The 26,551-nt window shown below is 38.5% G+C and overlaps 1 protein-coding gene across 7 annotated transcripts in view; it reads left to right on the plus strand.

The window, feature by feature from the left end:
* Window positions 1–26,551, plus strand: part of phf14 (PHD finger protein 14) — a 156,076-nt gene that overhangs the window by 32,628 nt on the left and 96,897 nt on the right. For 6 of the 7 annotated variants that reach the window (XM_084918817.1, XM_084918818.1, XM_084918816.1 and 3 more), the window contains exons 11-14: window positions 1,022–1,117; window positions 18,363–18,469; window positions 19,979–20,110; window positions 21,723–21,873. In XM_084918817.1, coding sequence (XP_084774943.1) covers window positions 1,022–1,117; window positions 18,363–18,469; window positions 19,979–20,110; window positions 21,723–21,873 — 486 coding nt within the window. The remainder of the gene's footprint in view (window positions 1–1,021; window positions 1,118–18,362; window positions 18,470–19,978; window positions 20,111–21,722; window positions 21,874–26,551) is intronic. The other variant, XM_084918819.1, reaches the window with a different exon arrangement.

The following is a 26,551-nucleotide window of genomic DNA, read 5'->3' on the forward strand; positions in this document are numbered from 1 at the left end:
ATATTTGAGTGCAAAATTGATGTTCACGTGCCACAGAACGTTAGCATGGCCATATCACAAAAGGTCTGGCTAACAGCTCTTCAGGAAACACCTCCTTGGGGAAGAAATTCAATTGTATGCTTGTCAAACTGTTATCGTTCACTTTTTACATAATGGGAACATGTGAGCTACTGGACTTCTTTAAGTTTTGTGAAGACATTTTACTTTTCATTCAAGAGACCTCTTCAGTTCCTAGGTATTTAAACCATAGACGGGGTTGTCTCTTAAGAACATTGCTTAACATGGTGTATTAAGCTCCTGGCCAAACTTGTAAATGGCCTGGATAACATGAAAGGATGCACAGGACAACTCTTTCTTGCCCTTTTACTCCCAGTCACATGTATGGCAGTACCTAATTAGTTTCTAGGAGAATTGTTTAGTTAGGTTGATAACCTTTAAAACGAAAAAAAAAAACCAACAACAACAAAAAAAAAAACAATCAAAATGATCATTACTCTTTAGGTTACTGATGGATGGAAGATCGAATGTTTTACATTCCCTAGTTTGAGACGAATAATAGACAAGTTGGTCTGTTATTGAAATTTGAAAAAATTGAATTTGACCTCAGTTAGGTTAGCCTTGTACCACAACCTGTTCTTTTTCTGTGCGCCTTTTCTGTACTGTGCCTTCCTCCTGTTTGTATATAGCTCTCATGTTTTTATGTTTCTCAAGTTTGTTAAATATTCCTGCTGTCTTACTATTTATATTTTCTACCTGAACAGTTGGAGTGAAGCAATTTCGTTGTACATGTACAGTGACAATAAAAAAGGATTCTATTCTATTCTATTCCTGACCCAGCTAACACACAGGTTGAGACCGATGTTTATATTGTTGTTTCATCCTTGTGAATGGTAAATGCTTATGGATTCAACTTTTTTCCTGTTACTCAAGACAGTTATTCTTTAGGTTTATTAGAAGGAAAAAAAAGTATCACATGTTATATGATCAGGGCCACAGTTTGTTTCCATTTGTCTCCCTCCAGCTCTGTGAGTTTCTGGAGGAACTGCTGAATGCAAATGGAAAGCTGCGAAGTGAAGGCCAAGCCATGTGGAGTCTGCTCGGCGGCATCCTGGGCCAGGTACGTTTGTTCAACCATTGTTTTTTTCCAACACATGTATTAGCTGTTGTTTAAACAAAGTCTCAGGAAGCCTCTTGTTAATGATTTACTCTTTTGATTGAAGTATTGATTTAGGTGAATGGGTTATCCATATCATACTTGTATTCAAACTCATCTGAGCCTATAATAATACGTTGTTTTGATTTCATTTGAATTAAAAAGAAGAAAATGAAACAATTTCTTAACCCATAAAAATGAGCTTTAACAATATAGCACAATACAAAACAATACTTAGGCTCTGAAAGACTATGGAGTTTTTTTCTTTTCAATGTGGCAGTTGTGTCTTAATTGTGGGTAAGTGTCCAAAAACCTCAGACTGTCAGCATATTTTTTTCCAGGGTCATGCCAACCAATTGGATAGCGCACCAAAGCTTTCTCCTTCCTGAGTGATATCCAGCTTTACATACAACAGTAGAAGTTTTCATTTATTATCCTTTATTTATCCAAGTAAAAATTCTCATTGAAATTAAAATCTCTTTTCCAAGGGAGACCTGGGAGAAAGGTGCAACAAATACAACACATAACAATATAGCAAGTAAAAAACCAAATATAAGTGAATAATATGCAATAGCAGATTGTTTTTAATGTTGCTCTTGAAACAATCACTTGCTCCTTGGTCTTGCTCGTTTAAAATGGACTTGAACTTGAATAATTATTTCTGACAATTCAGTTCCTTATGATTACCGTATTTTTCGCACCACAAGGCGCACCGGACTATAAGGCGCATTAACGGAAGTAAAACAGTCAGATAAGTCAAACTTTACTCAACTCATTCTTCTTGGTTCCTCCAATTCTGTACCATTGATTCATTAACCCTTCAAGACCTACCATAGAACAAAGTCCGCCAGAGCTTATCTTTACATTTTTACATGCTGTAGTGCCATTTTCGGGAGCATTACAAGTTGCTATACATCAATACAACCATCATAGTCCAAATTTTAATAATATGTATGCATTAAGTGCAAAGTAGCTACATAAATTGCAAAAAAGAGAGATTTATAGATAGAAGTCAACCAACGGGAAAGTCTGATATACAGTGATTGCCCATTTAGCAGCAGCATAGAGAGAGCAGTGATGTACATGATTTCCACAGCAGTCTTGAGTAGATGTTTTTCTTTTGTGAAAATTTTTTACACTTTTTTATTGAGAAGGTCTCCTCCACAAGGGCTCAAATCTCTCCTTGTGCTCATGACCTCTCAGTCTCTGTTTCCTGCTCTGCTGTGTTTGACAGGTTTGAGCCTGTGACTCTGTCCTTTTTAAAGGAGACTGTTGGTCATCTTAAGCCTGCAGGGTCTCCATATGATGCTGTCCCTCCTCGACTTTCAAAAGAGGTGTTACCTACAGTTGGTCCTTTGGTTCTTGAGCTGGTAAACCATAGTCTGATGTCAGGTGTTGTCCCTAAAGATTTTAAACATGCAGTAGTCAAACCCCTGATTAAAAAAACCTGCTCTTGATCCTACGGTTCTTGCAAATTACAGGCCTATCTCCAAACTACCTTTTCTTTCCAAAATTCTTGAAAAGGTAGTTTACAGCCAAATAACGGCCTTCCTGGAAAAGCGAAATGTGTTAGAGGTTTTCCAATCTGGTTTTAAACCCTTTCATAGCACTGAATCAGCCCTTTTAAAAGTTTTTAATGACATATTTTTAGCGACTGATGCTGGGGACTGTGTTGTTCTTGTGCTTTTAGATTTGACAGCTGCGTTTGATACCGTGGATCATGCCATTTTATTCTCTCGTTTGGAGCACTGGGTGGGCATTAGGGGCACAGCACTGGAGTGGTTCAGGTCCTACTTGGCGGGGCAAACTTTTTGTGTCAGCCTCGGTGACTATGTGTCGTCCTCCGCTCCCCTCTTGTGTGGTGTCCCACAGGGCTCAGTTCTAGGCCCCCTCCTCTTCTCTTTATATCTGCTTCCTCTTGGTTCTGTACTGAGAAAACACGGCATTGCTTTCCACTTTTATGCTGATGACTGTCAGATCTATGTCCCTCTAAAGAAAAAAGGCAGATACCTTACACAGCCATTACTTCAGTGTCTCGATGACATTAAGACTTGGACGTCTGTTAACTTTTTAAAATTCAATGATAAAAAGACCGAGGTGATGGTTTTTGGTAGCCCCACTGAGACCCCCAGTGTGTATGTAGATTCCCTGGCCCAGTATGTTAAGCCAACCGTCACAAACCTGGGGGTCAAAGTGGACTGTGATCTGGAATTTAATAATCAAATTAAGGCAGTGGTAAAATCAAGCTTCTTTCACCTCAGGCAGCTGGCAAAAATAAAGCCAATTCTTTCACGGCAGCACTTTGAGACAGTGATCCACGCCTTTGTTAGCACTCGGCTGGATTACTGTAATGCACTTTATATTGGGGTCAGCGCATCATATATTAGTCATCTACAGAGGGTGCAAAATGCCGCAGCTCGTCTTTTAACTGGCACTCGAAAGTTTGAGCACATTTCCCCTGTTTTAGCTTCACTTCACTGGCTGCCCATTTCTTTTAGGATTCATTTTAAAATTCTTTTATTTGCTTTTAAAGCTCTCCATGGCCTGGCCCCATCGTATCTCTCTGAGCTGCTACAGCCTTATACACCCACCCGCTCTCTCAGGTCAGCTGGTCAGCTGATCAGCTGCTCCTGAATGTACCCAGGACTGGGCGTAAATTTAGAGGGGATCGTGCTTTTGCTGTAGCAGCTCCAAAACTGTGGAACGAGCTTCCTTTAGAGATTAGACAGGCCAGTTCTGTTTTTAAGTCACTCTTGAAAACCCACCTCTTTACCCTGGCCTTTGACACCACGTGAGATGTTGGTTTTTATTTTTATTTCAGTTGTTTTTAGGTGATTCGGTGCTGTTTTATCTTGTTTTTGTTTTAATATAGGGCTGTTTTAATTTTATGTTTTATGTGTTTTATTTATTTTTTTTGCTGTTTCTGTACAGCACTTTGTTCCTGTGCTGGGTATTTTAAAGTGCTTTATAAATAAAATTGGATTGGATTGAAATTGGATAGCATTAAAATCAAAATGAATTTATTTGTCCTATGACAGTTTGCGTAGGATCCACTTTCCAGCGACTATGAATTGGATAAGCAGTTAAGAACATTAGTAGATGTAAAATAAATGTTTTTGATTATAATTTGGAAACACAAAAAATATTAAAGCTGTAAAAAATACAACAAAAAAAACCTTTCAGCTTTTACGAACAAGCCATTACAACTACACTCACTGGCTATTTCATTAGCTGCACGCCCCTGGTGCTGGTCTATTGCATCAAGACTTGGTTGATGCTGTTTGAATAGAGTGAACTGACTGTCATGTTCAACGAACCATTTTGAGATGATTTAAGACTTGGCATCACCTTTTCCTGCTTTTCCTTTTTTTTGTTGGACTATCCTCTGTAAACCATAGAGGTGGTTGTCTGGGAAAATTCCCTTATAGCTGAACAACCAGTCATTTAAATGGCCTTTGTTCCCTATTCTGACCCTTGGTTTGAATCTCAGTAGGCTGTTTTGACCGTGTCTACTGAACTGTTGCCATATAATTGGCTGGTTAGACTGTAGTGTTCAACAGTCATACCTAATAAAGTGGCCAGTGTAGTTGTAAATACAACTCTTCAACATTTTAATAATCTCTGCAACAGGATTTGATAATTTTCTTTCCTGCACATGATATCAAAGCGAATCTCTATGAATCTCAGACTGTCAGACAAACCATAATTTGAAAATATTCCTATGGTCAGTGGGTTTAACTGAGAAAACTTACAAACTGAAAGTGATATTTAAATTCCTTGCTGTCTTTCTCTTTAAGCATCTAATCTGCTGACAACAAGTAATTGTGACAATACCACTACGTGCAACATATACAGCCAGTCTCTAGCCACATAGACATAACGTGATTATCTGAAACAGTGGTGTCCATTTTATTCAAAATTGCAGATCAACATGGTGGCTTCCTCACACCAGTGCCTGCCCCGGTGTATTTTTACTGGATTAATTCTCAGATTATGAGTGTGCATCAGTTTTGTTGGAAAACATAATTACACACTAATCTATGTATATTTGTAAGTGTCCATGCTGCCTGTCCCTCCACCCAGCAAGGGGACAACGATACCCCATCACCTTTTTAAGGCTGAGGAGTAAAACCTTAAGTTTCCAGCAACTTATAAGGCATTTTAGAAACCTTTTTTTCTAAATGTTCCACGATTACTGTGTCCCCATTAAAAATGAAGACATCTGGACATGCATAATATTTTACAAGACAGCACGATAGTACTACATCTTCATAAATATAGCTTTGTAAAATGAAAGTAGCAAAAATAAATGTGCATTCATAGTGTGCTTCTTTTTCCACTTCTGCTTTGGGCCAGTGTTTTTAGAAGTTATCTCACCCCACCGCTACCATCATTTTGTGCGTGTCCTTCGGTACGTCCATGAAATTCCTCTGTGGTCTTCCCCTTTTACAGCTCTAGTATCAGCATCCTTTTTCCATTATATCCACCATGCCTCTTGTGCACTTGTGCTCCTTTTGTGCTCTTCTCTTCAAACCATCTCAGCCTTGCCTCTCTTTGTCCTCCAAACTGTTCATATCGAGCTGTCTGTCTGATGTCCACTCATTTCCAATTCTTTCTAGTCTGATCACTTCTAATAAAATTCTTAGAAACTTCAGCTCTGCCACTTCCAGGTGGGCCTCCCATATTTCTGTCAGGGCCACGTCTCCAAATCATACATCCAAAACACGTCTCGCTAAGTTGTAAACCGTAATATTCTCTTTAGCTGCGATCCTTCTCTCTCCACCTCTCTTGTGGGGCTGTCAGTTGCTTTGTATGGTTGACCCCAGATATTTAAACTCATCTGCTATCACTGCCTCTGCTCCTTGCATCTTTACTCTTACAACTATCTCCCACTCATTTAAACACATGCATTCTGTCTTTCACTCCTCTTCTCCTCAGCACATACCTCCACCTTTCTAGGCTCTTTTCCATCCATGTACTGTCAGTACATTTAAAGCTCTAGCTTTCATCACGTTAACTTGCTGCAGCTCAATCTGTCTTTCTAGTCAGTTGCCTACATTATATGTAGGCGATCCTTACTTAGTGTCCAGTTAAGCATGCAGCTGATAAAAAGCCTTTTCCTTTGCTTTTGCCACCCCTCTCTCTATGGTGTACTAAAAATGAATTACTCAGTAATTAGTATTACTTACAGTGTACTTAAATAGGGCAAGAAATACTGAACATATAAAGGCTAATTTAATCATGGAGCCCTGCTCTCAAAATCTGATGTAGATTGTAACACTGTCTGTGAAGCTGCATTTAAGAAAGAAGTGCTTAAAGTTAAAATTTGAGAACATGTGTGGCGCTGTCTTCTGTCTGTACGTTACGTCATGTGGTTGGTTGGTTGCAGCTAATAGACTGACATTAGTTTATCTTAGCTAACTACTGACAGAATCGATAACTCTGAGGAAAATAACGACACTAAAACTAAAAATCGGTTTAAGAGGATCGCTCCATGATGTAATTTAGCTTTTTATATGTAGTGTTTCATGTCATGTTTAAGATTTCCTACAGTGCAATTTCTGTCTCTGTTCCTGTAAAACACCTAGATGTTATGCAAGATTAAGTCACCCCAAAAAGAAAAGCGTACTTAATGTAAAATGGGGAAATATTGTTTGTTTTTCCTGAAATTATGATAAAATTTATTTAAGTATGACATAATTAAAATTACTTACAGTGTACTTATTTGCAGTGTAATGTGTGTCTTTTCTTGTAAAGTATCTGTAAGTATCCATAAGTACCTCCAAATTACATTTAATTACAGGGTAATTGTGCCCTTAGTTGCTCGTATTATAAAGTCACCCCTGATGCTGAATTGAAGTGGAAGAAGATGGATAGCTGACTGTGTTGCTTGGATAAAAATCACAATATATCAGAAACTCGCTAAGAAGACGCTGAAATGACAGTTGTGCCAAATGTCTGAGATTTGGTTCTTATTAGGTGTACTTTTATGATTAATACTGGTCGCTGAATAGCTTATTCAGCTCTTGTTGTGATGGAAAAGTTAGCTGGACCCTAGTGCAGTGGATATGGGATCGGTTGATCATACGGTTAACAGACAGCCTTTAGTTCTCATATCCACACCTCTGAAAAGGCTCCAGGGAAACTGAAAATGAATATTACATCACTGTAATGCTGGGATGGTGGAGCCACTCAGGATTCAGGATTTTATGTATATAGTTTAAGTAGCAGGTAAATCCATTAAAAGCTTTATTAGACGTGTGGTCGTGGAGAGTATGAGCTGAGCAGATAAGTTGTCAAATGATGTTAATATGGTGGCGAGGCAGCAGAATGTACAAGAACTTGCAAGAGTGGCAGTGAATCTGCAATGACCACCATAAATCACCAATTATGAACATGCACTGTTTAAGTAGCAACATCAGTCACAGCAGTGAATGCCTTTGTGTCATCTATCTGCCACATTTTCATCTCCTATTTGTCATCCTTCTGTGCATTTGCAGAAATGGATGTCCCCAACTGGGACTGTCATCATTCTTCCACTACGCAGTCAGTGCTTTTGTTCTTGATGCCTCTAGAAGTTTAGCACTCCTGGCAACTTCATAAGAAAAACATCAGAAGTCATATTCCAGGAGTGCTATGATTAGCGTTTAGATTAAATTTCTTTTTTAAGTTACCCATGTGCAGACCGTAGTTCTGCAATTAAGACAAACTAAAAGTTTTATCAATACAGGGAGTGCAGAATTATTAGGCAAGTTGTATTTTTGAGGAATAATTTTATTATTGAACAACAACCATGTTCTCAATGAACCCAAAAAACTCATTAATATCAAAGCTGAATGTTTTTGGAAGTAGTTTTTAGTTTTAGCTATTTTAGGGGGATATCTGTGTGTGCAGGTGACTATTACTGTGCATACTTATTAGGCAACTTAACAAAAAACAAATATATACCCATTTCAATGATTTATTTTTACCAGTGAAACCAATATAACATCTCCACATTCACAAATATACATTTCTGACATTCAAAGACAAAACAAAAGCAAATCAGCGACCAATATAGCCACCTTTCTTTGCAAGGACACTCAAAAGCCTGCCATCCATGGATTCTGTCAGTGTTTTGATCTGTTCACCATCAACATTGCGTGCAGCAGCAACCACAGCCTCCCAGACACTGTTCAGAGAGGTGTACTGTTTTCCCTCCTTGTAAATCTCACATTTGATGATGGACCACAGGTTCTCAATGGGGTTCAGATCAGGTGAACAAGGAGGCCATGTCATTAGTTTTTCTTCTTTTATACCCTTTCTTGCCAGCCACGCTGTGGAGTACTTGGACGCGTGTGATGGAGCATTGTCCTGCATGAAAATCATGTTTTTCTTGAAGGATGCAGACTTCTTCCTGTACCACTGCTTGAAGAAGGTGTCTTCCAGAAACTGGCAGTAGGACTGGGAGTTGAGCTTGACTCCATCCTCAACCTGAAAAGGCCCCACAAGCTCATCTTTGATGATACCAGCCCAAACCAGTACTCCACCTCCACCTTGCTGGCGTCTGAGTCGGACTGGAGCTCTCTGCCCTTTACCAATCCAGCCACGGGCCCATCCATCTGGCCCATCAAGACTCACTCTCATTTCATCAGTCCATAAAACCTTAGAAAAATCAGTCTTGAGATATTTCTTGGCCCAGTCTTGACGTTTCAGCTTGTGTGTCTTGTTCAGTGGTGGTCGTCTTTCAGCCTTTCTTACCTTGGCCATGTCTCTGAGTATTGCACACCTTGTGCTTTTGGGCACTCCAGTGATGTTGCAGCTCTGAAATATGGCCAAACTGGTGGCAAGTGGCATCTTGGCAGCTGCACGCTTGACTTTTCTCAGTTCATGGGCAGTTATTTGGCGCCTTGGTTTTTCCACACGCTTCTTGCGACCCTGTTGACTATTTTGAATGAAACGCTTGATTGTTCGATGATCACGCTTCAGAAGCTTTGCAATTTTGAGACTGCTGCATCCCTCTGCAAGATATCTCACTATTTTTGACTTTTCTGAGCCTGTCAAGTCCTTCTTTTGACCCATTTTGCCAAAGGAAAGGACGTTGCCTAATAATTATGCACACCTGATATAGGGTGTTGATGTCATTAGACCACAGCCCTTCTCATTACAGAGATGCACATCACCTAATATGCTTAATTGGTAGTAGGCTTTCGAGCCTATACAGCTTGGAGTAAGACAACATGCATGAAGAGGATGATGTGGACAAAATACTCATTTGCCTAATAATTCTGCACTCCCTGTAGTCTTAGGTCGTCTTTACAAATGAGCATATGGATTTGACGTCTTGTTGTTACTAAGTGCAGTTATTTTCAATCTTTTCAAGATTAAAAAGATGCACAGCTACTTAGCATTGGGCGATATATCGAATATACTTGATGTATTACGTGTTTTTCCACTACAATGGTTAAAATGGCTTTATCTTAACCACCAAGTATAAATTGCTGTGACAATAATAAGCTGTGATATTAATGATTGAAGTGGAACAAATATGATCCAAGTGTCCATTTTGCACTGTGTTTGGATAGGTTACAGTCTGGCAGAAACCCAGATGCCTAAAAGCTTACTGAACTGTTATTTAAATTGTTCAAACTCATTGTTTAAATGTGTACTTTTAAACTTCTTTATCTGTCTGATTAAGCTTGTTAACCAAACTGCTCTATATTGTCAGTGGAGACATTTTCTCGTTCTTACACCCTGGCAGACTTTAGTTTTAGTTAAAGAGATGGCCTCAGCAAGCCCTTGTGCTTTGGTCACCTGCCCCTCCCATCTATCAGGTTTCCCTCTGGAGATGCTCCTTCAGCGGTGCAGGCAGAGTGAGAATGCTCAGATTAGAGCTTCCTTGGGGAAAACCTTGTCTGTTTAGTGAGGGACTGAATCCCTGCGAGATAAGTTTTCTAATTAACCTGCGTGGCAGCACTACACCTGAGATGCAGGGGAGGCTTGAATGTATCTGCTGCCGCTTTTCACCTACCATACACAACAGGTTCCCTTTTCCCTTCTCTGCTTTGAGGAAACTTGCAAAGGACTGCTTCAGCTAATATTGTTGAGACCAAACCCTCAGGCAAAAACAAACAGATGTTCAATAAATGCTCACTGTGCTTTCTGTTGCATCAAGTTAGTGGGTAAAATTGTTTAGCTAAAATGCTTCTTCAACTACGATGAAACCTGTTTGTACAAATAGAGCACTTGGTGAGCTGTTATTCACTCTTTGTATTTATTAGTTAGTTTCTGATGTTGGTGCGTATGGACGAACCCAGACTTTAACCTTCTGGGTTTGTTCAAAATCACTACCCTTTCAGCTTGTTCGTGGCCAAAAGTGTCCACCAACAGATTAGGTCTGTAATTTTTATAATTTTTTATGTTTTTTTGCCATTTTTCCCACATAAAGTTTTTTAACTAATTTCAGTTCTTTTCATAAATATAAAATAGTTATTACTTAAATTACATTTTTAACCCTTTAAATACCAGTTTGTTTGTCCACTGTACTAGGTGGAAGACAACCAATTTGCAGTAGGGGTGGGTTTTGATTATCGATTAAAATCGATTCTGGATTGGATAACGTGATATTGATTCATTAAAATCCTGAATCGATTTTTAAATATAAATTTATTTTGTCCGAACCGCCAGAATCTCAGGTTAAACCTCACAAAATTTCTACAACCGCCAAACAGCTAAAACAGTAAATGAGAGCAGGTACACAGATTCTGCACAAAGACATAAACACAAAACGCGGACCCAACGCATCCGAATCAGTGAGCTGTCGCTTTCTCACCTGACGGCACATACACGCGGACACGGACACGCCGTTGGGGCTGAAAGCCGACAGCTCACTGATTTTGAAAAGGTGGCAGGTGCTTTGTGTTTCTGCGCTAGATTCTGAAGCTGCAGGTTTTATCTCTCTCCAACCAAAATTGATTGAACCAGCAGAGAAAGTAGATCGAAAATATGATTCACATTTCGCTTCACATAAACATGATAAAATCACACTTCCGACATGTAATTGATTCACATCAACATTGATTATAATGCATTATTTTTGTGCAGGGAAAGCAAAAACATAAAAACTCCCTCTCAGCTTGTTCGTGGCCAAAAATTGCCACCCCTTGTTTACATTTACAAAATGCTATATATATAAATTCCACTTTCATGTTATTCATGAAAATTAAAATTTCATTCTAATTCAGAATTTTAACCCTTTAAATGCCAGTTAAATCACATAATTGTAATGATTTACATAGGGATAAAAATAATAAAATCTCTATTTTTTTTTTCTAAATAATACATGCAAAATGATTTCTTTTCTAACCATGGTGGAGGTTAGATGCATAGCAATAATTAAAAGTATCAATGAGTTTTATGCATCTTTGTTTTTTGTGCAGTGACAGAAAAACAAAAAAAATACAAAAAAATGGCCACCTCCTGTTTACGTTCACAAAATGCTCTACAATTAATATATATTAAAACATTTTTCTACTTTCATTGACTTGATTTTTTAAATTAACACTGGTCCTAGTCATGAAAACCAAACTATAATTCAAATTCAGAAATTATACCCTTTGAATACCAGTCAGATTATGTATTATTACTACGCTTTTGGGGGGAAATAGCAATGAAGTTCACATTTTTTAGCATATGAATGATGAAACCTAATTTTTTTTTAAATCATCATTGCAGGGCAGTAACAGTAACAATTATTTATTTTTACGTTATTTAATTTTTTTGGATGAATGGCCAAAAAGAAAATCACACATGGTGTGTTAGTGGCCAGAAAGGCAATTTAATGACCAAATAACCACTGAAATGACCACAAAAATGATCAAAATTTATATTCCAGTGTGTGAGCTTCTGTGTGCATCGTCATTAGCAGCAAGATGTGCTAACCACAGTAGAGTGGTTTTTGTAGACACACTTTCTACACCTGAGGGGCTGCTGTTCCTGGAGGTGCGCCTTTTGCACCTTCTTCTCATTTTGATGGTGGGGTGTGGGTCACACTCTGGTTCAGACTACTGGCTTGATATCAATGGCAGAAATGGTTGAGAATCAGGGACAAGGGTGTCTTGAAATTGTCGAGGTCACCAGCATGTGTCCCAGCTCTCCCAGGATCACTCTTCATTTGTAGGTTGTAGAGGACTCCCCCACTTCAGTGAACTTGTTTCCGGCGGGACAAAGGCATCATATCCCAAGACATCCAGGAGATTGGAAAAAAGAGCCATCAGCCATCAGTTAGTTTTCCTTCTACAACTCAAGGTGCCAACATCCTCTCTTAAGTTATCCAAGCTGTATTTGTGCCTATTGTAGTCCAGGATTGCTTCTTGCTTCCAGGCTTCCTCTATTACCCATCACTAACTGCTGGTTCCCTGTGTGTTGTGGTCAAAAGAAGCACATTCCTCTGTTGCTTTGGCATGTGGGATATCGCCGTGGTAGTTTTGGTGAAGCCAAAGACAGACAACAAAATCTTCCACTGTTGCAACTGGAGGAGCTGGGGAGGAAGCTCTGGGTGGTTTCCCCTGTGCCAGTTTTCATCTGAGGGGTTCCTCTGCCAAGGTGACCGAAGCAAAGACGTTGTACTCGGAGCTCCTCCGTCAGTTGGAGTCTGAACCCCTTTCCCTTTTTTACTTCCTGAGAACTTCCAGTGTTGTCATCCAACATGCTTTGTATTGCTTTATTCTGGTGTAGGCTTACATCTCCACTTCATCTATAATCCTCCAATCCTCACACCTTCGCCTCCCGTGCAGGTTTGTAAGGGTGCACAGCAGCTAAAAGATCTCCTTTGTTATAAAAAAGTCAAAAGTAGATCTCAGGCTGCTAATGCAGGAAACTGCATACAGGGTGACTCCTGGTTTGATACCAGCGGGTACTGGATTGTAGAGCAGTCTCTCTTCAGTTAGTGGGACCCACACGGTTTTCCGGTTGTAACAAAATATTTGTATTAAATATCATCTAAGAGCAAAAAAAAGACCCCCCCCCCCCCAAAAAAAAAAAAAAATACCCAAAAAGACAAAAAACAAACAGAAAACCCCAGAAGAGGATTCCGGCACTGGCTAGTACTCATCATCAGTGGTAATGTGGTCAGCCTCTTTGGAGATTGTCCTCTCATCATCTGGAGAGGAAGTTTCTTCATCTTGGGCAGATGTCTTTTGTTCAAGGACAGAGGACTTCTTGCTGTCCTTGCTCTCTGACCAGATCATATAGACAGTGCTTGAAGCAGTGATGACCTTCTTGCCATATTGCCAGAATAAATGATCTGGAAGCTGTTAGTGCTACTGCTGTAAGTAAGCCTGTCTGCACCTGCATAAACTCCAGGACACGTTTATAAACAGTGTTTGTTGTCGTTTGCGCTGCAGCTGTAGCTTTGAACTCTGCAAAATGTCCTGTGATTGGGTTTTCTTTTTTTTGGGAGTTGATATTTTGGGTATGGTATCTTTTTATGAAAAATACAAGAGTAAAGGTGCTTTTAACATGTGCTTCAAAGCTAAGTTTGACTGGGAACCTCAAAGCTCAATAGTCTGCATCGACAGAAATTCACTGCAACCTGTGTAATATTTGATGCGTCATAATTTATTCCAGTCTATCTTGCAAATACATGTTTCTGCTGCAATGTCATGCACAAGCACAAACTATTAGATCCTTAAGATCAAACTTATGTCAAAATTGTGTCATTCTTTTGGTCTGTTGGAGTGTGATAAGCCATCAAAGGCCGCTACTAGAAACTAGGAATATTACATGAGCATCTTCCTTGGTGGGCTCAACCCGGGGTAGCGGTTATGGCCTATTAGGGGCTCTGTTGGCTCTTAGGTGATGGTTTCCTCGTGGCTGTGTGCAGCGTGGCTAGGGGAGGGTCTGTGCTGACGGACGTGGGTTACTGACCTGGTAGCCTGGCTGTAAGTAAATCCGTTGGGTATCTTTCTTCGCCTTTAAACAATAATTCTGATGGCAAAAGAACCAAACGGGACAGGCAAAAAAAAAAAAAAAAAAAAAAAAGGAATATTACATGAAATTGGCCAAAAATGGGTAAATGATGTAATTTGGTAAAAAACTTTAAAAACTACAATTTTCATGTGCTGCGTTTAGAATGAAAGCAATTTTACCTAAATTGTATGATTTAGTACTGCCAATAACAAGGAATCAAAAAAGGTGGTTATAATGGGTTTCAATTAGCCAAAAATGGCCACGATAGAGCCAAGAGGAACAATTTGGTGTATAGTGAATATTATTGACATTATTAAGGAGCTGATGTTGAAAATTGAAAAATCTTAAAAAAAAAATGTAGACCTTTGGGAAGTTTCATTCCATTTGCATTAACAGAATGAAAATGGTTGAAAAAATAAAAGTGAAGTGGCCACAAATGGCCAGGATAGAGCCAAGAGGGTTAATCTGGATTGGACCCACAGTATCCCACCTAAGATTGTGAGACCACTGGGCATTCTGTGGGTTGTCAGGAACAGCAAGCGACACAGGCGGCGGAGGAAGAGGAAACAAAAGCAGGGATGCAGAGCTGGCAGTCATGTCCAGCTGCGAAAGCAGCAGCACAAACCCCCGTTTCCATCAATCTACCTCACCGATGCCAGATCCCTCTCAAACAAAACGGAAGAACTTTAATCAGAGATTTACTATAGCTGTTTTGTCCAGGAGTGTTGTCTATTGATTGAATCCAGGCTCCATCCATAAGTCCCCAATGCCTAAGTGGAGCTACTGCTCCAGACCTTAAAGTTCCAGGACTGCAACAAAGACTTTGGAAGGGGTGGGGGGTTCTGTGATTATATACTCCAGGTCTCTTGACATAACCACAGAATTATAGATGGTAATTGCTTACCGGACTTAAAGGCCATGTCAATTAAATTCAGACCCTATATCTACCTCGTGAACTAATGGTGGCTATAGTTAACATTGTTTACATTTTCCCCTGATGCTAAGCCCAAAAGGGATAAGGAATTTTACTCAAACAGCAGAGACTTCAACAAAGTCTGGCTCTAGAGGCTTAATTAAACTGACCAACCCAAAGATATTTATTTATTAGGTCCTGCAAATTATCTGAATTTCCCAAGAATATGGTGGAAAATTCTAAAGGAATATTATTTACCTTAAATATACTGATTAAAGCTTTGTTGAGCCATAAGAGTTTAATATTTGGGCTGTCCCAAAATATGTGCCAATACCCGACATAACCTCCAACAGTTCAATGTACCTGTGTCAAGATGTACCATTTGCTTTGGAGTTATGAAAAAACACATCAGACGATGACTTTTGATTCATGGGTTTTCAGTCATCTCAAGATGTATATCTAAATTCGTATGAGCTAAAATTGCTTGGGTTGGTGGGTCTTTCATCATTGAGAGTTCAATGTCTTTCCATTTAGCATGAAATTTTGTTGAACACATATTATTATATAATGTCTCCATAGTCATGTTTCCAGAGAGGAATCACCAGTCTTACTAAAATATCAGATTTGTAAAACAATCCGAGATCTTCAGTCATCATCATATCTCTCCTGAACACCTGAAGCTTCTCAAGTGGATCTCTTCTTGATCTGGGGTGGCTGTAGGTTTTAGCCACAGTGTTGTCACCATTTCTCTTGTTGCTTTGGCGGCATCCTTACATAGGTGAGTCCACGACCCCTTCATAAAACACCTCTTCCTTCTGTCATGCTCTCCAAAGAACCTCTTCTTTCATAACTAGTGTTGATGCCGATTGTAGCACTGTCTCGGTCTCTTAGATTCCTCCTTCTGCCTTCTTAACCCCACGTTTAATATCCGCATATTGTTCGTTGTTATCTTTTCTGAAGTCACAAAGCTCTTTCAGGATATTCAGGAGTGTGGGCTCAGCTGTATCCATGCCTGCTGTGGCTAACATTAGCTCAGTTGAATGGCTCAGACCCACATGGCTTTTCTCTGTCAAGTTATGACTCTCATACTTCTTGTGATAACCTTTGTTTCCATTTTCAAAAACAATCTCCAATATTGACAAAAATAGTACCATCAGGGGTCATTCAATTCAATTCAATTCAATTTTATTTATATAGCGCCAAATCACAACAAAAGTCGCCTCAAGGCGCTTCATAGATACAGAGAAAAACCCAACAATCATATGACCCCCTATGAGCAAGCACTTTGGCGACAGTGGGAAGGAAAAACTCCCTTTTAACAGGAAGAAACCTCCGGCAGAACCAGGCTCAGGGAGGGGCGGCCATCTGCTGCGACCGGTTGGGGTGAGAGAAGGAAGACAGGATAAAAGACATGCTGTGGAGGAGAGACAGAGGTTAATAACAGATATGATTCAATGCAGAGAGGTCTATTAACACATAGTGAGTGAGAAAGGTGACTGGAAAGGAAAAACTCAATGCATCTTGGGAATCCCCCGGCAGCCTACGTCTATTGCAGCATAACTAAGGGAGGATTCAGGGTCACCTGGTCCAGCCCTAACTATATGCTTTAGCAAAAAGGAAAGTTTTCATTTAAACCAAACAAAAAAAAAAACATTGGGAGCTTGTCATTCTGTTGCGGGCGGATGCCTGAGAGCAGTCTTATACTAGCAGAGGAGCTCAATAACTTTTTTGCTCGGGTTTAAGACCAACCAGGTTGGCCATGTTGTTGGGTTCATCTCTGATGGAGATGAGACAGTGTATAGGGTGGAGGTAGAGAATTTGAACTGCTGGTGCTCAGAAAATGGGTACGAAGCTGAATGTCCTTAAAACGAAAACGTATCTTGGACCCCTCTCATCATAAATGGAGTCCGGGTTGAATCTGTCTTCACCTTCAGGTTTCTGGGTGCCCATATCTCCGCAAATCTCACTTGGACACCATCACCATGGTAAAGACTGGTGGTATGGAGGGACATGGGACACAAGATCAATTGTGATTAAGAATAACTGATTAAATGCAGAGTGGATTATAAACACATGGAGAGTGAAAAAAGGTGATTGAAGAAGAAACAGTGCATCATGGCAAGCCTCCAGCAGCCAGACCTTGTATGTGATGACAAAGGTTTTAAATTCAATATTATTTAGTATTTAGCACCGAGCAAATGAAGAGAAGCCAGTATGGGCAAACTGCGCTCTCTTTCTAGTCCCTGACAGTACTCTTTCTGCAGCATTTTGGATTAACTGAAGGCTTTTTAGGACATCCTGATAATAATGAATTACAGTAGTCGAGCCTAGAAGTAATAAATGCATGAACTAGTTTTTCAGCATCACTCTGAGACAGGATATTTCTAATTTTAGAGATACTGGAAGAAAGTAAATGGAAGAAAGCAGTTCTACATATTTGTTCAGTATGCACAATGAAGGGCACATCCTGCTCAAAATCCCTCACAGTGTAAATAGAAGCAAAGGTATTGCTATCCAGAATAAGCATCTGGTTAGACACAATATTTTTATTTTCTGAATTTAGAAACAGAAAATTAGAGGTCATCTGTCTTTATGCGTTTAGGAGATTTCTGCCACATCCTTTGGTGATCAATGAAGCTGTGTATCATCTGCCTAGCAGTGAAAATGTATGCTACCCTATGCACTGAAGGACATGTCCTGGTTCTCAAAGTGTTACTAAAAGTCTGGGCACAATTTTTCTAACTAGTACAATAAGGGTAGGGTACAATAACCTCAGTTTTATCTGCAATTAGAAGGAGAGAAATTAGAGGTTATCCAAGTCTTTATGTCTTCAAGATATTTCTTGGATTTAACTGAGTGAGGTCCATCATATGGCTTTGTAGATACCAGGATATCATCTGTATTACAATGAAAATGTAAGCTCTCCCTTCTAATAATACTGCCTAAGGGAAACCTCTGAAGTATCTGCTTGCAGGACCCACTGCAAACAGATACTTGTTGGGCTACAAGTAGCCCAACTCCTGGAGTTGAAAAACTGGGGGGAAAAAAATATGAAAAACCATTTCTGTTTTGGGGGTTGTCTCATTCTTGCCATTCTAGTGCAAATGTTGTTCATTTTCAAAGCATCTGGGAACCCCCTGCTACTTAACTGACTACATCAATATTTCAGAAATTTAACTGACTTGAATACTATAATGAGCTGTGTATTCCTTTTTCAAAGAAAATCTTATTTGTCTTAGTTTTTATAAAATCTACTTCGCAGTGAAGTATAAGTTACTTTTCATGTATATTAAATATATATTCATCAAACTTTTTGTGTGTGTGTTTCTTTTTTCTTTTTTTTGGTAGAAATTAAATACTCCACCAATCTTGAAGGCCCCAAAAGAAAGGAAGCCCAGCAAGAAGGAAGGAGGCACCCAAGGGAAGGCATCTAGTCTACCAGCGATCCTCTACAGGTAAACACACAATAGCTTTGAGTCATGATGGAGCAAGAAAGACAAAGGTTAATGAAATGGGTAAAATGTTAGAACGAAGATTGTGTTTTTTATCCGTCATCTTCAGTGCTTTGAAGTAGGAGAATTTATCTGAATCTGATACATTTAGCTCAAATAAGTATTTGATACTTGTTTTTGTCATTCTGCCTATGGGCACCGCAGTCATTTTTTATTTTTATTTTTTTTGTTCAGTCTTAAAGCTTTAATTCAAGGAGTTAACAAAAGCATTGCATTAATTGGTTTGGAATTGGAGCCATTTTCACTCCTTAGCCATAAAAGGCTAATGAGGTATTGTTGTCACCCTGCCAAGTAGGTGAGCAGGCGGGCAGTGTGGACACCCAAGTTTGCCTCATTCTTGAGTTATCGCATTCACAATCTATAATTTTAAAATTAATATCTACTACTAAAGATTTTGTATGAGTTTGGATTTCAGCTACCTCGACTTTATGATTAAGATGAGAGGTCAGGTTTTCTGAAAATATTGTGATTGTGATAACTCCAGAAGGAAGTTACCTAGAATTTTCAAACTTGTACCATACGTACAACTGCTAGGAAACTGAGGGGTAAAACTGGCGGCTGCCATTTTTATTTATTCTCAGTCCATATTTTCAGAGGCTAAAAATGCAACAGTTGTCTGACAAGCAATTTCATGGTCAGATGAGATCTGTTCCCTGATTATCCACTGACTGATTATGCAAGAAAAACATCTTAAGCCGCTTCCAAGTGTAAGTTGTTCATTTAGTAGCTGTTCCTTGAAAAACCCAGTTTCAGGTCTGAAGACATGTTAATGCAAGTGAAGAAGGACATCATTCTGTTTTAAACCCAAAATCAAATTTCTATAAAATACCAAAGATAACAGTCTGACAGACTTCTATAATATAAAACTTCACAGTGATTCCCAAACAGCTTGAGCTGACAACATGGGATATCTCAGTGTGGATGAAGTGTGCCCATACAATATTTGAGGAAATTGGAGTAGTGCATGTGGAAGTGATGGGTCTAAAAGCTACCTGTAGCTGATAAACAACGTCTGTGAAAGTCTTTAAAAAAAGGGAAACAAAAACCTGACATAGGACCCAACAGAAGCATCTGGCCCTTCAGCTGATCCATCAGCTGTTTACTGAAGCCTAATAAGAAAAGGTCTCACTTGATGGGTGTCTGTCAAGAAGCCCTTCTTAAGGAAGGGAAATGGGGAAATGAGGTTATACTTAAATAGCATAACTGGACTGAAAATCAGTGGCAACTGGTGTTACGGAGTGATGAATCAAATTGTTTTCAATATGTACAGAGGAGATCAAAAGCGCGATACATCAGTGAGTATCATCTGTAAAACACGGAGGCTCTTTCCTGTTGGAATTCATTATACAGTTAGAGAAATTTCGTTATAAAACAAAAATAAAGCAAAAAGCAACAACCTTTTCTCATGCTCATTATTTCTCATACTCACTGAAACCTGATGTATTTCTGCAGCTGCGGAATTTGTAAAAAAAACCAGGACCAACATCTGCTTGTACTGTGTGACACATGCAAGCTCTACTACCACCTGGGCTGCCTGGAGCCACCACTAACACGAATGCCCAAGAAGACCAAGAACAGCTATTGGTAAGTTGGGTTTAAGTGGACCCTGAGGCTCTCCCCTAAACACCATGAAAAGTGATCTAATTTGAGCAGCTGACAGCATCCGTTGTTGTGAGTCATATGAGATAAAACTGGCACAAAACAGTCAATAGTGAAAGTCACACATCAACCCCATTTCTCATTTCCTTAAGTGCAATTCAGTTCATTCAATTTTATTTATATAGCACACAACAACAGCTGCCTCAAGCGGCTTTATATTAAAAAGAAGAGTAAAGATCCTACAATAATTCAGAGAAAGCAGAGAGAACCACAATCATATGACCCCCTATGAACAAGCAGTTTGGCCACAGTGGGAAGGTAAAAACTCCCTTTTAACAGGGAGAAACCTCAAGCAGAGCCAGGCTCAGGGAGGGGCGGCCATCTGCTGCGACTGGTTGGAGGTGAGGGGAAGAAGACAGGACAAAGACACGCTGTGGAAGAGAGACAGAGATTTATAATAACCAGAAGCGGCAAATTTACTGAGACTCTTTACTTAAGCAAAAGTACAAAAACCTGTGTTAAAAAATACTAAACTTCTTTACTCAGTTAAAAGTGAAAAAGTAAATGCTCTGAAAGTAAAAAAGTAAAAAGTAGCTCCTTGAATGACAATTCTACCTGTTCTGTTTTTATGCAAAAGTAATTAAATCTTCTGCAGTATTCATATTTTCGTATTTAATTTTTGAATTAATACAAGTACATTAGAATACAAATGTTATTCAAATCTACATTCTAATTGTAATGTACTCTTAATGTACTCAGCTTGATTCTATTATGTAGAAAACAATGAATAAAATAATTTTAAAAAATAGCTATTTTCTGTTGCCTACGTTGTAGAGTGTTAGTTTGTCTCCACATCTGAACAGTCAGGGGTTAAAATGACATTCAGCAGGTGGGAAACTCTAACATCGGTTGTAATGGCTCAGCATGGAGAAAAGAAGCACAACTCGCAATAATTTTTAATGTGAGCGGGGCAGATTCTTACTGTACAGGCAGATGACCTGCTGCTCTTTTTTGATTTACGCAAATGAATTCAACGAGATGTAAGCAGATGTTTCAGAGCTGTCTCGGCTGGTTTCCATTTCCTACACTAACAGGGAACTGTATATTGTGTTTATGCTAGACCAGGGGTAGGCAACCTTTTTGATGACGAGTGCCATCTAAAATTTCCTCAGAAGTCAATGTGCCATATGATTGCATTAGCAATAAATTTAATAACACTCTATATTAACAGTTGCTGCGCTGAGCGGACAGCTCCTGAAGCATTTGAAGGGTCGGAATGTGGAAATTTCAACATTGCTTGAAAAAACTGACAGCTAGCAACGTCCCTCTCACCAGTAGGCTAAGTGATTTTTAGCCAATTACAAGTTGAATCTGGTAGTTGGGGTTGTTAGCTAAGATACCGTCCTTAAGCGGCACAACTAATGTGTCTATGCGAGCTAATTTGCGATGTGCACCGCATTGTCTGTTTGTAAACACAATCAACTAATCGTTACATTAAAGACTGAAGATTTAGGTGTATGATTTAAAAAAAATAAAATAAAAATAAAAATAAAAATTAATTCAATTAAATGAGTCAAGTCGTTTTCAATTTCCTTAGGCAATGCTCTGAGTGTGACCAAGCCAGCAGCGATGAAGCTGATATTGCCATGGAGACGTTACCAGATGGCACCAAGAGGTCCAGGAGGCAGATCAAAGGACCGATCAAATTCATCCCACAGGAGATGTCACCAGAGCCCAAGAAACATCAAGTAAGAGGCACTGTGTGTACTGACACACTGGAACCAGCTCATATTAGCTAAAATGTGCGAAAGGTTTGCATGATCTATTGTTCCTCCACTCTAATTACAGTGTATCTCATGTTGTCACTGGCTAACTGACACATTCATATTGATTACAAATAATTAACTTGCGTTCCCATTAGTTCCCTCTTCTTCTAAGGTTATCAGTACGTTGCACACGGTGATCTCATGCAAGCGCAATATAAACAGTGTTACTGCATACAAAAAACACACAGACGTTCTCCTGGTGGAACTCAAAATAATAAAAGAGAAGAAAATGAACTTGAATCAAAAAGTTGTTCCTTTTTGATTCACTGTATTTGATGAGAAACAAGAGTAGGAAGGTACAAACCCAGTTTGAACAGACTAAACAGATGGGCTTCATAGAGACATGTTTTAAAAGCAGTAGGTCTGTGCTGTTACTCATTAAAATCCTCAGTCTCAGTAATTCTGATCTCTAGCAAAGATAACATTGTTTATGTGTATAGATTTTGTGGTTATAAATAGGAATTTAAAAACCAGCATGTCGGCTCAGAAGTACAGTGAGTAATCCAAAGAAACAGAATGTTAAACACTTTTGACTATGTTGCTCAGTTCATTTATTGTTTTTTAAGCTAAAAGATGGCATATTTATTGACTTTCTGCAACCCGTCACTTGGTCTACTTTTTTTAAGGTTTCATCTTTCTGGTTCCAGATGGTGTTGATGCTAAAGTAAAAAGTTAAGCCCCTTGTGATTAAAACTGGACACTAGTCTGTACGTTTCTAATCAAATACAAATATCAGATTAGATATGACCACATTTGGCACAAAGTTATTATCAGTGTATATATTTATTTATATATGTATATGTATGTATATGTATATGTATGTATATACATATGTTGTTGGTTTTTTTGTTTGTTTTGTGTGTGTGTGTGTGTGTGTGTGTTTTTTTTTTTTCTTTTACTTCTATTTTCCAAATTAAACAGTCAAACAACAGGTAACATGCACAGAAAAGGAAGAAACAAGAGATTTTGGGATAAAATCAACAAAATCATATACAGTATTCCCTGTCTGCAAAAAAAAAAAAAAAAAGATAATTAAAAAAATTGTGTGATCATCAAGGTTTTGCAGTCTGCTTCACTAGCTAACTATATATAACTACAGTGGTCCCTCGTTATCGCGTTAGTTATGTTCTAACAATAACCTGCGATAAGTGATCCGCAAAGTAGCCAACTTTATTTTTTACAATTATTATAGATGTTTTAAGGCTGTAAAGACCCTCACTACACACTTTATACACTTTTCTCAGACAGGCAGGAACATTTTCACACTTTTCTCTCTTGTTTAAACACTCTCTAAGTTCAAACCTTGTAGAAAAATAAATGCAGTACTATAGAATCAAGCCAAAGGCACCCACAGGTGATGACGTTTTGTCGACATTGTTGTGTTTGTTGGGGAGAAAACTTACAAACATACAGTACAGCACTTTAGAGTCAAACTGATAGCGATTGAAGCATTTATATCACAAAATAGTGCATTTTCTGTAAATTCTGTGAATCTCGGGCCGCCATTTTCTGTGTGAGTATTTATTACACGGCGTGCTGCGGGGAATAGCCTGTTCTAACGTTTGAGTCTAAGGTTTATTTGGAGCACCTGGCAGCTCTTTTTTTTCTTCTCATCCGTAAACTCTCTTCATACTCTTTCACATGATTTTTGCATCGGTGGTAGAAGAGATTTGCTGTGTTTGAGTCTGAGGTGGGGACCGGTTTGCAGCATAATTGCATAGTACAGTTTTATCTGGTCCGTGTCAGACTTTTCATAACCAAACCATTTCCATGCTACAGAGGTAGCCCCTCGTTTTTTGACTGCTTTTTTCTGTTTGGAGCTACCTCCCATATGGAAAAGATATATATAAATCTTATAAAGTTTGTATCTGTCTTGTGTGAAACTTGTATGAAAAGCATACAAGAGTGAAAAAAAGATATGAGATCCCTAGAAAAAGTATATAAATGAAACTTGTATGTTTTGAAAACTTACTAAAACAATATATGAAACTGGCCACTTTCATGACTAAATCATATAAGCCTTATATGATTCACTATATGAAGTAGGCCACATCTGATGCAAGTCTTTTATAAGTTTTTTCTATTTCTTTTCCATATGGGCTGGTTCTGCCTCATCTTCACTGGCCATGCTGGTATTCTCTGTGCCTGCACCCACGTGTTGACCATCCAAACGATGAAAAAATATTTCTGTAAACAGTGTATTTTGCGACGCAACGAAACAAACGATAGCGTATAATATGAAACGTTAGTTGTTTTAATTTAATCATCCAATATATTTTGTCATATCGTACAGCCCTACTTTCTAAGTCCTTTTGGAGATTTATAGCATATGTCATCTGCTTTAATATATATATATATACACATTTTTCATAATATCAATAAATAAAAAGCTCGTTTTGAGGATTTCTTTTTTTGCTGGTTGGTAACATAACTTTCACAAAGTATTTATCTGTACAGTTAAAAGTTCTGGAATAAGTCCTAAGTACAGATTTGTAAGGTTATTAGGGAGATTAGAACTGAAGACATTGGAAATAATCATGATCTACCAGAGCTAGTTCACACTTGCACCAGCAAACCTGGTGATTGCTAGTCAGTTTAGAGTTCTGTTTAGGCATTATAAAGAAGCATGTTATGTTTTTACAACAAAAGTGTCTCCAAGTCTAGTAATTTGTAGATGATGACTGTAGTTTCCAGACAGATTGCCAAACATTCTCAGATATTGCAAAGTGTAGTTCTTTTCCCCATTGTTCCCCCATCGTTCTAGGCACAGAGACAATCACTCAAAATTGCCGCTTTCAGCTAGCAGTCAGCTAACAGTCAGCCGCTAAATTGAATTGAATTTAATTGAATTTCATTTTCATTTCAATTCTTTTGATAGATTTTAGTTTTACAGTTAATTTGATCATTCAGACTTTTTATACTGCAAATCACCAAAACTATTTCAAATAAACAGTCCTTCATTCATCCATTTCAAACTAAACGAATAAATAGATACATTTTGAACAAAAAATAAGATAAATAAATACAGAAAAATATTATACTTGCATATAAGCTTCCTCATAGATCCCAAACCAGATGTGGAGATTATTTCTGAGACTGGTAGAACTTAATTTTTCATTTTGCCTGCTGGGTTGTTACCTCTTCAGACCTCTGTTTTAATTATGAGCATGTCCTTCATTTCTTCTTTTAGGCTGATTTATTCTTTAGATTTCTTTAAACTCTTATATTGTGGAAAAGTCTTGAGTGACCCATTATTTCTCAAAATTTTGTTAAGAGAGGCCAAACTTTCAACTATTTATTTTATCGTGTATTCTTTTTGCTTAATGAAGGTGTTTCAAAGTTATCCTTTGGACATTGTTTAGTCCAGTTCTTGTAACTCAAAGGGGGATGTTTTTTCAAGCTCTCTTTTAACTTTGAAACCATACAAATTAAAGTCTGTTAGACCAGTGTTAACTTGATCAGTGTCTGTGGGTTTGTAACTCTTATCAGCTGTTTTGGGGTTTTATAGGGGCTGGGTTGATGTTTATGAAAATGTGCGACAGGAATGAGCAAACAAACGAAGCAACCTCATGGCGCCTTCCTGAAAATGGGATATTAGAGGACAAAAAAAAAAAATGCTAAAATCGCTCATTTTAATTTTGCCATAAACTTCTGGAAAATACAAAGACGAGGATTGTTTTTATAACATTGTTCCGTAAATACTTTGTGTCAGTCAATTCCTACACCTTTTAACACGCGCACGTTAGAATAACGGCCAACATAGAGACGATATTTGGGCTGGAGTTTGGAAGTCGTTGGTCTTCTGTGAGGGGTCGGAGAGCAGTTTGAATGGTCACCTAATTTGTGACAAAAGAATCCACTTATGATAGTCTGTGCTCTCTTTTGCTGTGTAAAAGTTGGTTTTGGCCTTCAAGTTACTGCAGCAATTCACCAGGTCACAGGAAAGTTTAAAAATACAGGTGGTTCACAGCCGGCAACTTCCTTAAAATCATGTAATTTATAAATTATTTGTAAAACCACTGTTAAGACAACTACTTAATATATTTAACAGATCATATTATTAAAGTGTTTATTTATTTATTCATCATCCTGATGGCTCCTGCAGCTTCCCACAGACTTGGTGTGGTTTATTCCCTACATTCAGGTTGAGCGGTCATATCATGAGGATGTTACTTTGATTGCACAATCACAAAAACTCTATAGAAACTGTATAAATAGCTATCAGCTGTGAATAATCTTATCATTGCATAGTTAAAAAAACAATAGTTCTGTGGGGTTGGGAGCGCTGTTTCCATAGTAGCTCATTAAGACTGGGTTGAATTCTATTTTAATTCTCTCCTACCTGTCAGCACATGAAGTTTTTGCACCTATAACTAACTAACTAAATACTGCAGTTTGTGGGACATGCACCATTTGTTGGATTTGAAGTGTCCTTTTCACAGCGCTACATTTTTGAACCAGAGTATTAAAATAAATCGCAAAGGGTGCTATACTAAGATTAGCGGCAGACAACGTGATCATTGCCGCTATGACTATTAATTTATTTGGAAAGCGTAAACAGGAAGGATTACCAATAGTTCTAAGCACAATGCCAGAAGAG

The sequence above is a fragment of the Perissodus microlepis genome, chromosome 22 (genome assembly GCF_051167445.1).
Source record: "Perissodus microlepis isolate ML-2025 ecotype Zambia chromosome 22, ASM5116744v1, whole genome shotgun sequence".
NCBI classification, from domain to species: Eukaryota; Metazoa; Chordata; class Actinopteri; order Cichliformes; family Cichlidae; genus Perissodus; species Perissodus microlepis.